The sequence below is a fragment of the Hippocampus bargibanti genome, linkage group LG14 (assembly GCF_051943395.1).
Source record: "Hippocampus bargibanti isolate YZ-2025 linkage group LG14, ASM5194339v1, whole genome shotgun sequence".
NCBI lineage: Eukaryota > Metazoa > Chordata > Actinopteri > Syngnathiformes > Syngnathidae > Hippocampus > Hippocampus bargibanti.
In genome coordinates, this window is record NC_142747.1 from 7,716,235 (window position 1) to 7,732,179 (window position 15,945).

The 15,945-nt window shown below is 43.6% G+C and overlaps 1 protein-coding gene across 2 annotated transcripts in view; it reads left to right on the forward strand.

Annotated features, from left to right (window-relative positions):
- ets1 (ETS proto-oncogene 1, transcription factor) overlaps positions 1 to 15,945 on the forward strand; it is a 52,130-nt gene that overhangs the window by 22,500 nt on the left and 13,685 nt on the right. The window contains exon 1 of one of the 2 annotated variants that reach the window (XM_089013962.1): positions 5,507 to 5,816. The exons of the other annotated variant lie outside the window; for it this stretch is intronic. Coding sequence (XP_088870088.1) covers positions 5,750 to 5,816 — 67 coding nt within the window. The 5' untranslated portion in view covers positions 5,507 to 5,749. Of the gene's footprint in view, positions 1 to 5,506; positions 5,817 to 15,945 lie in introns of those variants that run through there. 2 annotated transcript variants of the gene reach the window in all.

The window sequence follows — 15,945 nt, forward strand, 5'->3', positions numbered from 1 at the left end:
GCCTGTGGCACCTTCAGACAGCCTGGCCCACTGATAGAGCTGCCACAGACAGCCCATGACAGCAACCACAAAGATCCGACTGTTTTACTGTTTCACTGTCTGCGTCCCGTACGTGCGCGTGCATTAGCATCCATTACCCATCTGTAGCCGCGGTGAGCTGACTGAGAATGAGTGACTGATTGATTCCACGATCAACGGCCATTCACACGGAGCGCACATTGTCAGACACGTTCTTTGCATTGATTACTTGGTCTGAGTCATTTGAAACGACGAACGCAGACAAGTATGGGGCGTCACCACTCAAAATAAGCAACCAAAGTCGGCCAGACGGGGTTCGTCTGACACGAACCCGGGAATAAAATTCAGTTGGCAGATGTACGCATTGCCACAAATTCAAAAACATTTCAGTAAAGTCCGGTAAAAGGAGCAGGTGCTCCATTTGGAGATTATAGACACGTAAGAGACACAGCTGTGCCGGAGAAACTGCAACATCAGCTGGGTGCTCTCTGCCGCAACGCCAGTCAACTGTCGAAACCATGGTGACGGCCTTAAGCAGGTGAAGACAATTACAAAACTGCTGTAAGACTTTCTGCCCTCAAATGTTCTTAACTTAACTTTTCACTTTATTTTTAGGTAAGGCAAACTTGCGGTGCCTTTGTCAACGCCAGAAATGACATTGTATTATCCAACAATGGTTGTTGTTTTTTTTTACGTTGCCACGTCTGATGATAAACACTGAAGGTTCTCGGTTGATCACATTTCATGGTTATCTTTGTGATCACGTGATGACATTATTTAAGAAAAAACAAGCTGGACAGAACTCATCATTATCCAGATCAGCCATTTTGGAGTGCGGCAGTTTGGTTATGCTCACCATGGTAAGGTTTGACATCAGAATGTTCCCATTTTGGCTTTATTCTGTAGCATAGCTATCACCCAATGTGATTAGGCTCTGTCGAGGCGGGTACGCGTTCTCTGAAAGCCAAGCGTCATGAATTTAACTCAAAGTCAATGAAAACAAAATGTTAAAGCGTTGTTCTGTATCCTCTCAAATTTATTGTTCTGACTTAATTGTGTAATTATGCACTGACTCACTGGTATGCTCTTACGTCACATCATTTAGCATTAGGCCTACATACATACCGGTGGCTGGGTGTGTTGGCAAGCCCCATCACGTTCACTATCTAATCTGCGTCGCTTTGGTCTAAACAAATTATGTAACACAATGGTAAAGCTACACAATGTGCCAATGAATTTAGTAAAGACAATACACAGATTATGAATACCTTGATTTCATGGTAAGACCAAGGAAGAAAAATAAAACAACACCGGTGTTTAGTACCACTGGCCAAGTAGCACCCTAAAATGTCTAATTGCCACCCTAAGGCACTAAAGTACGCAGGCTGTCCTTTTAAAAACAGACAAGGGAGTTCATTAACAGACAACAAAGATGTCCACTCAGAAAGACTCACTGACTAAGATGAAGTAAAAGGCACTGAACCCAACCCTCGTCCCCCCACTCATCTTCGTTGCACTGCTGAGGCAACTCCCTTTGCCACAGAACCCACCAGCGCACTTCCCAAACGAGGCTCCTGTCAGGGCAGTGAAACCTGACCCAGGCCTGCTAATGGAACTGCTGAAGTGGCGCTGGTTTTAAAATCCATACGTGATCGATATCCCGGGCTCCTCTGCCTCCATCCACATCATCCCATTTAGAAACACTTGCATGCATTGCGAACAATACTACTGATGTTCATGTACCTTAAGAGGAAGTATGAAAAGGTTGTTCATGAGGCTGTGGATTAGAACAGAAGTTTTTATTGCATGGGGAAAGTAGAAATGTTTTCTTGACGAACATCCGACCTTTCTGAATGCAGGAATGTTCAGACTGCTCTCTTCCTTTGTAATTTTTTTTCTTCATTGTGATAGATATAAAAAAAATGATTTGATTCGAGGCAAAGGGTCTCTCTATGCCAGGGGTGGGAAAACTTTTTGACTCGCGGGCCAAATTTGACAGAAGGGCCGGGCCAGGAGCATTTGGAGGGAGTGTTTGGGCCGGAAATACTAAACCTCAAGCATTAAAGGACAACCGATGCCTCCGGACAAGTTATGTCCATAATTTGTAAAATCACTTCAAGTGACTTCGACTGAGCGTATTTTACAAATATTGCACAGCATATAGCTATAGTTTACGTTTAAGACTTGCACTGAATATTCATGAAGTCTTGTTTTCGAGTCGATGACGATCCCCATGTGACGTCACGTTTGGACCGCCCCTGACCGAGAAAGCGACACACAATGCATTTTGCGGTACTTTGTTTAGTCTGAAAACTTCGTGTTGATCCGTGTTGAAATTAGAAGGAAAACTCATAAATAACGCGATGGTGAATCGTGTGTTGCACCAAGACAACTATTTGATATTCGCTGACACAAATTGTGACAAATCAGCCCATTTCCAATGGAGCTTGGGCGCCATCTTCTGCATTTTGTGGGTGCTACATTGCTGTCATTGACGGCTCGAATTGATATGGGAGGACTCCTTGAATCAATTGCAAACATTTATGCTTTCGTCTTCAGAACTATTTGAATCATATTCATAGCTGGATGAGTAATACGAAAACATCTTCTCCGAATCTGAAGCCATTGTTTTGATTCTCGAGCAAGGCAAGACGTCTTGGCGTGACGTCACAAACAAGGGGGCGGGACCTTCTGAAACTGACCATTCCCGGATTCATTTTGAAGTCATTTTTATTGGTGTTTTTCATTTAACCAAAAATATCAGCCTGCATGTTTTGGGTATTTTAGATGCTATAAAACGTTTTTCTGATGTCAGTGGGAAACAAAAAAAAAATGGTGCCGGTTGTCCTTTAAATGTAGTGTGTACAAACCTCATAGCACAGTAAGAACACTACAACCCAATTTATTAACTGTCTTTCAAATGTGAAAAATGCCCCTGATCAGTTAATAAATTTGTCTCAAGGAATATGCAAGATATGGCGTTTACAGACTATTTCGCAGATACTTGGAGGAGGAAATGGAAATAGATTAAAATAACATGCACTGTGATTTATCAAGATTGCGTCTGTTTTTAATAAGTTTCCATCGAAGGGGCAAAGTTAAAGAAATCAACATTTATTGAAAAATGGAATCCCTTTCAACATTCAAAACATATTATTACACAGCGAAATATTCAAGCTCAATAATACCTACTTGTGTTAAATTCCGCAAAATCATGGATGGTTTGTCCTGACCGCGCGCTCTACAAACTCTCCACTGATGCCCTCGCCTTCACGCGCAAACAATACACGTGTACCGTCGCCGAGCACACTGACATAGGCTACCTGCAGTTGAAATTGGCATACTCGGCACGGCAGCCAATCAGAAGCCTGCTTCTTTCTTCCGGACTTTCGCAAGCGTTATAAGGTCGAGCATTTGCATATCATTTTCCAAAATAGATGCACAGAACCTCAGCCCAGAAGAAAGATTCAAAAGAAGCTAACAACATAGGTGACGCTACAAAATGTACATTATTAAACCAAACCAAATTATTAAACATTAAACCGTGACTGTAAAGTGTACGTGAGACTTATGAAAGGGGCATAGTGGCTTGTAGCAAGCAATGCAAACGTTGCATTGTGCACCATGATGACAAATGACCACTGCAGCAAAATCTACACTGTAGATTTGTCGTACAGTATACTCTTTCATAACTGCCACAGTTTCAGTGCAGATCAAACAGACACACTTCCCCTTGAATTCTTTGAAGAAATATTCACTCTCCCACTGTGTTTGAAAATTTCTGCACTCACTTTCTACCTTTCGCTTCTTTGGTTCTGCCATGTTTAGTTACGGGTAAATTTCTTCTGGGATTGGCCTTTTTGGTGGAGCAAAGGCCTTGATCAACAGTAGCTCCCTCTGATGTTAAAACTTATAAGCGCGGGCAAAAAAAAAAGTGCGGGCCATATTCCATTCTTTTTATAAAATTTCTTGCGGGCAATTAAAAATGGACTGCGGGCCGCAGTTGGCCCGCGGGCCGTAGTTTGGACACCTCTGCTCTATGCTAAAGAACCACACTTGAATTTGATTAGCCTTTATAACTCTTGCAGTGGAGAAATTTACATTTCACAGCAGCAAAGTTATGGAAGGAAGATTAAAGGAAAGGAAGAAGTAGAAAAAATAACTACAGGAGCTGCTGGAAAGGCAGCCACTCTCGCGGCGCCATCTTGAAATCAAAAGAACAAAGAAAAATATATATAACAAAATAATATGACAACACAAAGACAGTCATTCAATCTTAAGCACTTTCTGCACCCTCTTTGTTATATGAACCAGTTCTGTATGAAAAAGGAGCGGATCAAAGCATCCTTTTCACCAGTGGAACAGGGACGTCATGGTGAAATGTGCACGTCTGCAGCAAGCTAAATGTTGAAAGCAAACATGAAGCTGTAGCATCCATTGACAAAAGAGATTGTCTCACATCTCCTGTCCCATGTAAATCAGCTTCAATTCCAAGCTGCAACAGTTACACATACGCATCGGCACTCTGCGCTGATGCTCCTTTTGTCTCATCGCGTGCTCCTCAAGCCATGCAACCATCCAGCAGCAGACTATCCAACAACACTGACCTTTTCAGTGGGGCTGTGAAAATGCTGCCCATTACAGGTGCAAAAACGCACAATCACCCCAAAACTGTCCAGCGATGACAGTCAAATGGCACCGACATTCTTTCCAATCAAAAACGGTGCTGGCATTCTCATGCTGCCGAAAAGGCGCAACCACTCAGGACAGTCTCCTCCTTGATGAATGCTGTGGCAAAAAAATGCTGAAAAACAATCCATGTCCACCCAAAGTGACAAAAGAAAATGCAAAAAAACACAAATAATAAGCCTTGTGAGAGCACTTGCTGACGGCTGCCTACTCAGCTACCATCTATGATTTCCTTTTGACACTTGGACACTTGAGACTGCTTCTGAAAATCCTTAAATTACTCTAAATGAACATTTTAAATGACAAGAGAACAGAATTTAACAGGGTAAACACAAATTGTTATATTTTCCACTCTCTTTTTTTACCATCTCAATGAAACATCTGCCACATCATTTTCCGGAACGTGGAAACGTGTGTGTCATAGTGGTTTTGGGACGATGTACTGTACACTCAAACCTAGTGTGTGTTTGTGTGTGCGTGTGTGTGCGTGTGTGCGTGTGTGCGTGTGTGTGTGTGTGTGTGCGTGTGTGCGTGTGTGTGTGTGTGTGTGTGTGTGTGTGTGTGTGTGTGTGTGTGTGTGTGTGTGTGTGTGTGTGTGTGTGTGTGTGTGTGTGTGTGTGTGTGTGTGTGTGTGTGTGTGTGAATGTGCGCGCGCGTATGCCTGTGAGGTGGAGGGGCATAATTGAATTGTGAATCAACTGGCACTCCCGTCCACCTTCCTCCTCCCCCTCCCGACTTAACCCCGCCAAGCACCGCCCACCTCAGCTGCCGTCGTTCCATCGATGCAACGCTCCTAGTTAGGGACAGAGCGGAAGAAGCGAGTGAGCGTCTGAGTGTGTGCGAAAGAACGAGGAAAAAGAGTGTGGGCAGACGCTGTACCGGGAGAAAGACTGCCAAGTTTGGAAGTGACCGAAACCAGAATTCTGGTTGAGTTTTCGAGACGAGAAGGAGGCTCCATTCAAAGTCATTGGCGCGCGCCAGTTTACCCCTCCCTGATACTGAGTGATCGGAGCGGCTAGAGTAGAACCGGCATTTTGCTCTGATGATCATGACGGCAGCTGTCGATATGAAGCCGACGTTGACAATCATCAAGGCTGAAAAGATGGATGGTGAGTAGAATGATTGAAGTTGTTTTTAAACAACATCATGTACGTGCCGCGCGACTGGGCGCGTAGCGACAGTTCATCGCATGCATTCGTTTCGGGCTAATTGCCAGGCACATGACGTTCGTATTTCAGTTTCACGGTTGCTCAATGTTGGGCGCCGAATGAGAAAAATGCAATCGTCCAGCGCATTTGACAGTGATGCAATCAAAGAATAGCTTGCCTGCTTCTGCTTCATGATGGAATTAATCATGTTGTGGTCAAAAAAAGAAACCACAATGCAATAGTGGGGAAAAGTTCGCACGCCCATTTGACGTTTAACTTAATTCCCGCGTCCATGTGTTGTGCCTTGCTTTTATTTGCGGTCTGTATTTCACTCTCGCTTTGATCCCAAAAGAGCTCCATGTTTACCTCCAGCTTAACTCTCATCCTTGACCCTGCCAAGGCTGCTGTCAGTAAAGGAGCCTCGAGCGTCCCCTCCATCACCAACTCCCTGGTCCTTTCCCTCCCTCCTCCCTCCTTTTAGTAGCCCCGTTCTCTTCTCTTGGCTGCTTAGCTTTCTGAGGCGGGTTGAGGTGATGAATCTGCAGTATTATGGTTTGCCTATCTGGTGACCCTGCTTGCCCGGAACTCTTGGCTTAGTCCAGGGGCATTTCAAGGGAAGACCACAACTGTTGTAAGGTTGGTTTTAAGCCTTGTGGGTTTCACTCATGTTGTATGTGTGTGTTTATTTTTTAGAACTCAAGTACGTTTTTTTAAAACTGACTTGGTTTGTGTGAAACACGTTGTCAGGCCTGACTTACTGCGTCAGCGATGTTTTTTTACATTGGTCGTGTTAACACGGTGCATGTTATCTTGCAAATACAATTTCGGCTTACTCAATACTTGACGTGAATGCATCCTCTTGTTCGCCTACAGTTTACTATCATGAGCTTTAACAAAAGTGTGCTAATTAAAAATGTCCCCTGATCCGGAACACTGACCCTACATTTTGCAAGCAAAAGTAGTAGAATAAATTAGACTGAAAATACAGAGGCTGTCCGGTCCACATGGCATAATTTCAACAAAGATAATTTAAACACTTTAAAAATTAGTCTTCTGTGGTGGGAATAACGTAAAACCAACATTTTTGGGTGTCAAAAGGGCTTGTTCTATGGCCACTTACTTTCCCAGAACACCTGCGAGCACATGTTACTTATCCATCATGCTAATACACTAAATTAGTTCGTAGACTATAATACAATTTATTTTTTTATTTTTTTCCATCTGACAAGTGTGAAGTTTTAATCCAGCCAGTCACCAATCTCCCTCCTTGTGTGGGAACTCAAAAGGTGCATCCAGTGAGGGACCAAAATGTTACTACATTGTCAAAGTTGCATCAAGGTTATGTCTCTTGTTGGCTCGGCACCATTTACCCACGTTCACATAAAATTAAATGTAACACTTTTAAAATGAAAACATAGCATATTTTACATTTTATTATGTTGGCTCGGTACCATCTACCTACATGCACAAAAAAATAATTTAACACTTTTAAAATGAAAACATAGCCCATTTTACATTTTATTTTGACTGAAGTAATCTGATGCTTGTTCACACAGTTCGGATTCTCCAATCTAATATTAGCAAAAGCTGTCAGTTAGTATCAGATTTGAGAGAGCATACCATTCCGAGCTGTCTTGGTTAGGCATTAAGGTCAGGGTTTAGCGAAAGACAGGAATGTTCTTGTTGATCATGCGTCATGCACGGCGGCATAGACGAGCATGAGTTCAGACGGCAAACTTTTATCTGATGAAACTGCTGCGTTCAAAGTGGCATTCTGCTCATTCGTCTTGAGAGCTCTTTTTAAGACGTCCTGATTCTTCTGCTGTGCTGCCCACTCTGGTATGGCTAGGAGAGTTTTGCTTCAGTGTCTGTGTGTCAGCACTTTTTGAAGTGTGTGCTGTGTAATATATGCCATAGTTAGCACATACAGGGCCGCCTGGCAGCTGTGCAAACATTGTTTGGCTGATCTGAGTTTTGCTTGATGCGGTCTGTCAATGACTTGAGCCAATTAAAGCTAGCCAGGCCCATGTTTCCCCATTATTGTCTATGTTACAGTTTGCCAAATCGAAAAGTAAATACTGGACCAGATCAAAGCTCTTTGTAGGTTAGTCTGTCCCCTGTATGTCATGTGTCACCCTCTGTCGATCAGATGATCAGTCAGTCAGTTGAGTGGGCAGGGCATAGTAATATAATAGAGATTTGAGCTTTGATGTTATGATAATTATGTTGCATTGAAAGCTGTGTATGACTGCTATGTTTCTAAAGGTTTACGAATTCTTGCAAATCCAAATAGAAAATGTTTTTTTACACAATGTTCCACATTTCTTTACAGTTCTATGTGACATCAAGTTGGTATTTCCTTCATTACTTCCTTGTTCGGCCTATCATCTGCCAGGCACTGCCCGCATAAACATGTAATCATGACACTGAGTCGGCCCTATCTTAGTTTCCCGAGCGACTACAAGCCTTAATCATCGCTTATAAAACTTAGTCATAAAGCTAGGCGTGTTACGCCAGCAATCTACTAAATAGCAAACATATGGGGTGAGCCATGGACCACGCGAGGTGTGGCCAACTAATGGCTTATCAATATGCAAAAAAGTTGAGATGAGAAGTGTCTGGAACCTGTCTTTTGACTCACACATTGCGCAACTGAAGCACAAGCGTGAAAAGAAAACATGTGGCTTGGCAGATGAAATAAAACTAGCTTTTCAAACTTTTTCCCAGCACTTTATACATCCACCCACTCAATCCGCTTTCTTCCAAGTGTTCCTCTGACTCCTTTTGTTTCACATCCCTCACCTTCATGTCATCTGTAGTCGGCCCTTTGCCTCCTGACTGAACGGAACAGGTCTATATCGTATTTGCTATATAGTAGTCAAGTGGATCTTTAGGATTTTTTTGGTTCTACTTCATGGCTCCACATAATCTTGACATTGGCATCAACTATGCCACAATGGACGGCGCCGAATATAAACAATGCAGTTTTGGCAGGATAGAAAAGAATCTTCCCATTTCAGTCAGAATGGTCACAGCATATTGTCGTCTGAGAGGAATGTTTGGATGACGTGTCCCATCTCATTTTGTCTGACTTACAGTATTTACACTGTGAGTGCACATGCCTTTGCGCCATGTATTCACTAAATTCGAACAGTCGCTTGAAGTAGTTGGATGGCTGTTGGCTGGCTAACAAATGAAAGGAAGTTTGCAAACTTAGACCACACGATTTTGCTAGCAGGACGCTAACACAACATGAAAGATGGATATAAATAGGGACTAAAGAGAAAACAAAAACATCCAGCCTATTGTTGGCTATCATACGACGAAACTAAAAAGGAAAATCTTTCCGTGGGTTGACATGCTCAACGTGCCTCTATTAGCGGCACTCCCATACATTTCACACAGATAAGTAAATATGGCTTTGTAAACATGCAATAAAGACACATAGCTACATACCATCAGTGTGTGCCTGTTACCGTTTTGATCAACATTGATTTTTCATTTGTTGGACTATAATGTATTTTTTTTTTCGGGAGAAAAAGTGCGATCAGTAACCCATTCCAGTTGATTTGATCATTTATATGAAACACAGTAGAGGATGTAGATTTCATGTGCGACTCTGAGCCTGAGTAATAATCCAACATGTCCATCTTGCACTCATATCTCAGTTTGTCCTTAACGTCAAAGTCAGATGTAAATTCACTGACACGGTATGTTGACTGATGAATGCAAATTTTATTATTGCTGCCCAGTATCACTACTCTCATACTAACATGGCGGCGTAAACAAGTGCACAGAGGTGGTCAGTCACATCCATCAGACCATTGAGGGAGAGTCTATTCTATCTTTCCCCAGCTGTTTTTTCCATTGATATTAATTACATCAACTAATGATGACCATCCTTACATCTCAGTATGGAAGTGTGTCTGTGTGTGTTAAAGAGAGAAAAGAGGAGCAATGTTGTCATCTATCTGTACTTCTTCTTCTTTTCCTTTCGGCTTTTCCCTTCAGGGGTCGCCACAGCGAATCAATGTCCTCCATCTAACCCGGTTTTGTGCATTCTCTTCTCTCACACCAGCTACCGTCATGTCTTCTTTGACCACATCCATAAACCTCCTCTTCGGTCTTCCTCTCGGTCTCCTGCCTGGCAGTTCAAGGCGCAGCATCCTTCTGCCGATATAGTCACTCTCTGTCCTCTGGACATGTCCAAACCATCTCAGTCTGGCCTCTCTGACTTTCTCTCCAAAGCCTCTAAATATGAGTCGTTTCTCTAATGTACTCATTCCTGATCCTATCCAACCTGGTCACTCCCAAAGAAAACCTCAACATCTTCAGCTCTGCTACCTCCAGCTCTGCTTCCTGTCTTTTCTTCAGTGGCACTGTCTGCAGTCCAAACATCATGGCTGGTCTCACCACTGTTTTATACACTTTTCCTTTCATCCTAGCAGAAAGCCTTCTATCACACATCACACCTGACATTTTTCTCCAGCCGCTCCAGCCTGCCTGCACACGCTTCGTCACCTCTTTTCCACACTCTCCATTGCTCTGAACAGTTGACCCCAAGTGCCTAAAATCCTCCACCTTCTTCATCTCTTCCCCTGTAGCATCAGTCTTGCACTTGGATCCCTCTCATTCACACACATATATTCCGTCTTGCTGCGACTGATCTTCATTCCTCTCCTTTCCAGGGCATATATCCACATCTCTAGTTTCTCCGCCACCTGCTCTCTGTTCTCGCTACAGATCACAATGTCATCTGCAAACATCATCGTCCAAGGAGATTCTTGTCTAACATCGTCTGTCAGCCTACCCATCAGCATTGCAAGTAAGAAGGGGTTCAGAGCTGATCCCTGGTGGACTCCCACCTCCACCTTGAATTCCTCAGTCACACCGACAGCACACCTCACAACTGTCTTACAGTCATGATACATGTCTTGCACCGCTCTGACATACTTTTCTGTCACTCCAGACTTCCTCGTGCAATACCACAGCTCTTCTCTGGGCACCCTGTCGTACGCTATCTTCAGATCTACAAAGACACAATGAAATTCCTTCTGACTTCTCGGTACTTCTCTATCAGCATTCTTAAAGCAAACACTGCATCTGTCGTACTCTTTTTTTGGCATGAAGCCATACTGCTGCTCACAAATGTTCACTTCTGCTCTTAGTCTAGCTTCAACTACTCTTTCCCAGTTTCATTGTATGGATCATCAACTTTATTCCTCTGTAGTTAGTACAACTCTGCACATCTCCTTTGTTCTTAAAAATGGGCACATGTACACTTAGTCTCCATTCTTCAGGCATCTGTTCACCATCTAAGATCTTGTTGAATAACCCACCTCTCCAAGACACTTCCATACCTCGATTGGTAAATCATCAGGCCCAAGTGCCTTTCCCCCCTTCATCCTCTTCAGCGCCTTCCTCACTTCATCCTTGCTAATGTTTGCCACGTCTTGGTCCACAACAGTCACGTCTTCTACTCTTTGTTCCTTCTCATTTTCCTCATTCATCAATTCTTCAAAGTACTCTTTCCATCTTGCCATCACACTACTGGCACCTGTTAATACATTGTCATCTCTAGCCTTAATCACCCGAACCTGCTGCAGGTCCTTACCATCTTTGTCTCTCTGTCTCGCCAGCCTGTAAAGATCAGTCCTTTGCCACCTTTTACTTTAACCGTGCGCTGCATCTCCTTGTACTGCTGTCTACTCTACTGTCCGTCCTCTGTGTCCCACTTCTTCTTTGCTAACCTCTTTCTCTGTATACACTCCTGCACCTCCGCATTCCACCACCAAGTCTCCTCATCCACCTTTCTCCCACTCGACACGATAAGTACTTTCCGACCTGTGTCTCTGATTATGTTCGCTGTAGTTTGCCAGTCATCTAGAAGGACCTCTTGCCCACCCAGTGCTTGTCTTACCTCATTCCTAAATGATATGTAACACTCTTCCTTTTTCAACTTCCACCATTTTGTCCTTCCTTCAGCCTTTGGTTTCTTCGTCTTCCTCACTGCCAGCGTCATCCTACACACCACCAACCACTACTTTGCAGTTACTGATTTCCTTTAGATGGCGCCGTTGACACAGAATGTAGTCTACCTGTGTACTTCTGCCTCCACTCTTCCTGTCTCTTCTGAAAGAAAGTATTCATAATAGCCATTTTCATTCTCTTAGCAAAGTCAACCACCATCCGCCCTTCAGCGTTCCTCATCTGGAGTCCAAACCTGCCCATCACCTCGTCATCATCATGTCCATTGAAGTCTCCACCAATTACAACCCTCTCACTTCTCGGGATGTTCTGTATGACTTCAAAGTCCAACCAAAATTTCTCCTTCTCCGCCAGCTCACATCCTACTTGTGGGGCATACCCACAAACAACATTAAACAATCACACCTTCAATTTCTAGCTTCAGACTCATCATTCTATCTGATACTCTTTTTACTTCTAAGACATTCCAAACAAACTCCTCTTTTAAGATAACCCCAACTCCATTTCTCTTTCTGTCTTCACCATGGTAGAACAACTTAAACCCTGACCCTAAGCTTCTAGCCCTGCTCCCTTTCCACCTGCTCTCCCGGACACACAGTATTTCTACCTTAGTTCTCTGCATCATGTCATTTCGCATATTTGTTTGTTGTTGGCTAAATTTTTTACGTCGGATGCCCTTCCTGACACAACCCGCTGTATTTATGCGGGCTTGGGACCGGCACAATAAGACACTGGCTTGTGCCCCCTTGTGGCTACATTGTATGTACACATGTACACACAAAAAGCACAGAAACGAACTTTCCCAATTCAGTAGATTGCAGTAAACATAAATAGAATTTACATCTCCAAAAGTTCTATTGGAATATGTTTAAGAGCTGTTTCCCACATATTGCTTGCAAGTATTGGCCAACGCTCATCTTAATTTCCGCATCAAGAGAAAAGTTTCCGGCTTCCGAGAAATTGTTCGTGTGTTTTGTTTAATGCATATGTCCATGGTCAGGTGGTCACATTGTGAGTCAATAGGCAACAATTTAACAAGACATGGTCATTTGTTTTCATCATGACCAGTCACACTGATAGTGTGACTCGAATGCTCCCCCCCCAGCACTCAACACTTTCATGGGATGAGTCATAGAGAGACAACAAGAAGCAGATTTTATCTTCCATGATCAATTCAAATCAAACCCATCTCGGATTGCAAAACACAGAGTTGTAATTTTCCACAAATCTAACAGCCTTGTTTTGAAACTTTTATGAGCTCAGGTGGTGAGTTTCGATGAAACTCTAATGTATCTTTAAGCTAAGCAAACTGAGAGGTGTTGCCAGATGTTTTAATCCCCATAATAATCACAGAGTCGACGTTTTGGTCCCATAAGCAGAATATAAGAACGGCCGGTGACATACATTAGTGATTGTAATGCAGTGGAATGTTAAGCATGTGCGATGAAAACACAAGTATGGGGGAGGCATTTATTTTTTGAGTATCCATCTGTAGCCCATCGCTTACCTCCTGCACACGTATACTTTCTCACCATTAGGACTTTCGGTTTAGTCAAGAGGAAAGGGTGTGTGCATAGGGGGGCTATGGGTGATGATTTGACTGCCACAAATAATGCACACTTGCATAAAGGACCCAGTTGCAAAATGTTTTAGCTTAGATGAAAGAAACAGGCCATTTTTTTGTGGAAAAAAAATTGCAACACACAGAGTAAACTGTTTGTCAGATGGATCGTCTGTTTGGTTTCATGCCCAAACAGTCCCAGAGCATCTCCTGCTTGTTTTCAAAAGGGAAGGACGGGAATCTTGTACTCGAACCACCTGCATACTCCAGAGGAACACATGGATGTTAGATTTTTTTCCTGCTTGGTGTGGTAATATGCTTGGTAAAATTCTAAATATTTAACTCACTGGAGGGACGTGTGAGATGGTGAGGAATTTCAGTGGTCAAATTGAGGTGCTACAAATACTTTTTTTGTAGCACCCCATTACGGGCTGCTCTGCAATTGCAACCTTAGTAAAGAAGTTCACAGTGCTGTACTTCCAAAAATGTCACATCATAAAACTGCATGAGAGCAGTTCCCCCCACGCCCCAAAGTCCCTTTTACCATTGAGGTATCTGTTCCAAGATGTACTTGATGCAAAAAAATGTATCATTTCGTTCTAATTTGTGACAGTGACAAATGGCAGTCTATACTTTTTTTTCGTACTTAAGGAAAAGAAGGTTGAGCGATGTTCTTTGCAAAATGTACTCCTGAAACTTGAGGCACACCTAAACCGCAGGCCTTTTGACACATAGATTCACAACTGCAGTTATAAATGCACATCAACAACCACAAGGTGCTGAACCTTTGTAGTTTCCTTTCCCCACTTTTCCGCAAAGCAAACTGAGTGAAATGACATTTAGCTTCTCTTAAGGCTCAAGTTTAAGCAGAAACCAATCGCATCGTAAGCTGATGTGATTTCCGAGCCCTATGGAGAGGAACTAGAATGAATTGTGTGCCAGCCGTGCTGTATTAGTCTCACTTATTGTCTTCTTCAGTAGCCGGAGTGTCTGCGATGGTGATGATTCGGGACCACTCAGGCCTCATTGCCAATGACAGATGTAAGCAGGAGCGGCCTCGTGCTGCGCAGCCTTGACACACACACACACGCACACACACACACACACACACACACACACACACACACACACACACACACACACACACACACACACACACACACACGCGCGCACCACCACAGGCATGTGCTCCAACAGGGCAGCCAAAATACAGTCTGGTTGCTGTCTAAGAATATAACTACGGTTTCAGCATCACGGTCCACTCAGGAGGCGTGGTCCAGCTTTGTGTTTCAGAGATTACCGGCCCGAGTCCTGCCGAGGGAGCAGTCTGGCCTTCACGTTGGGTTGGAGCCGGTTACACACTTTTTTTTATTACTGGTCCTTGGAACTGAGATGGAAATCGAAACAGCTGTCTGAACAAGCAGCGCTCTTAAAAGCAGAGTGCCACGTTGCTCCGCCGTTGCCCTCAGCCGGCCGGCACTTCATCACTCTGCGGTGCTGAATGGGTTCCCTTCATATCTGTCAAGTGTACGAGCCCATGGTCGCAGACCACGGGTCCTGATAAGATCTCCGTCAGACACGAATATTGCCTCCGGTCAGGGTTCGCTATAATGTACCAATTGTAAAGTTTGGGCATAAAATCGATGCATCCTTTTTATTCTCCTGCAACTGGGATTCAAGTTGCCCACCAGACTCTGAGCCGGACACGCCAGCTTCACCTAAACTCACAACTTTCCCTTATACCCTACAGGAACTGAATAGAAAGCCATGGACAATGGCCTCTTTAACAGTTTTAAAAAAGAAGCTGCTTCTCGCACCAACCCGCAGACAGTTAGGGAATAAACGCCATCAGGCTAATTATAGTTGCGTGATTAAAGGCATATTGTCCCATTGTATGGAGAGAGTTGCACGCAATGCTTGTATCATTGCATCATAAGATTGGAATCTGCACTTTGGGCTTTCATGAATGAAGCGAGTCTCCAACAGAGGCTGTGAGAAAGCACAGATCCCACAAGTGATGTCACAGCGGAGACGCTAAAAAGTGAGGGAGACTTGAGACCTCGTTCATCAGATCATATTACGGGCTGGTGACTCATCCCCCACCCTCCCACTCCCATACTAAGCGCTCCTAAAGCAACCGCCTCCTCAGGATCTTCCCTGGCTATCCAATTCAAGCCGTACTCTGCTCATCTCTCTTGTTTAAGCAAAGACTGCAAAAATCTGTAAACTGGTTACATCCCTTTTGTGCTCCAGATATGTGGATGCTTATATATTTTTTTGTAATTAAGCAGACTTAAGTTTTCAAAACCTTTGCTAGTTGTTTCAAAGTGCACAGCACGTTTGTGCGACTCCCTGTGTGAGAAGAGCACAGTCAGCAGTCTGCCCGCGACTGAAAGGCAGGCTTAATCAATGCCTGAATGACCGATTCACTTTCTCAGAATAGACAACATATCAGCTGAGATGCATTCTATATATTCCGCAATGTATTTTCCACCCGGAGTCTTGACAGGGGAGCACTCCTGCGTTTGTAAGCTAAGTGGG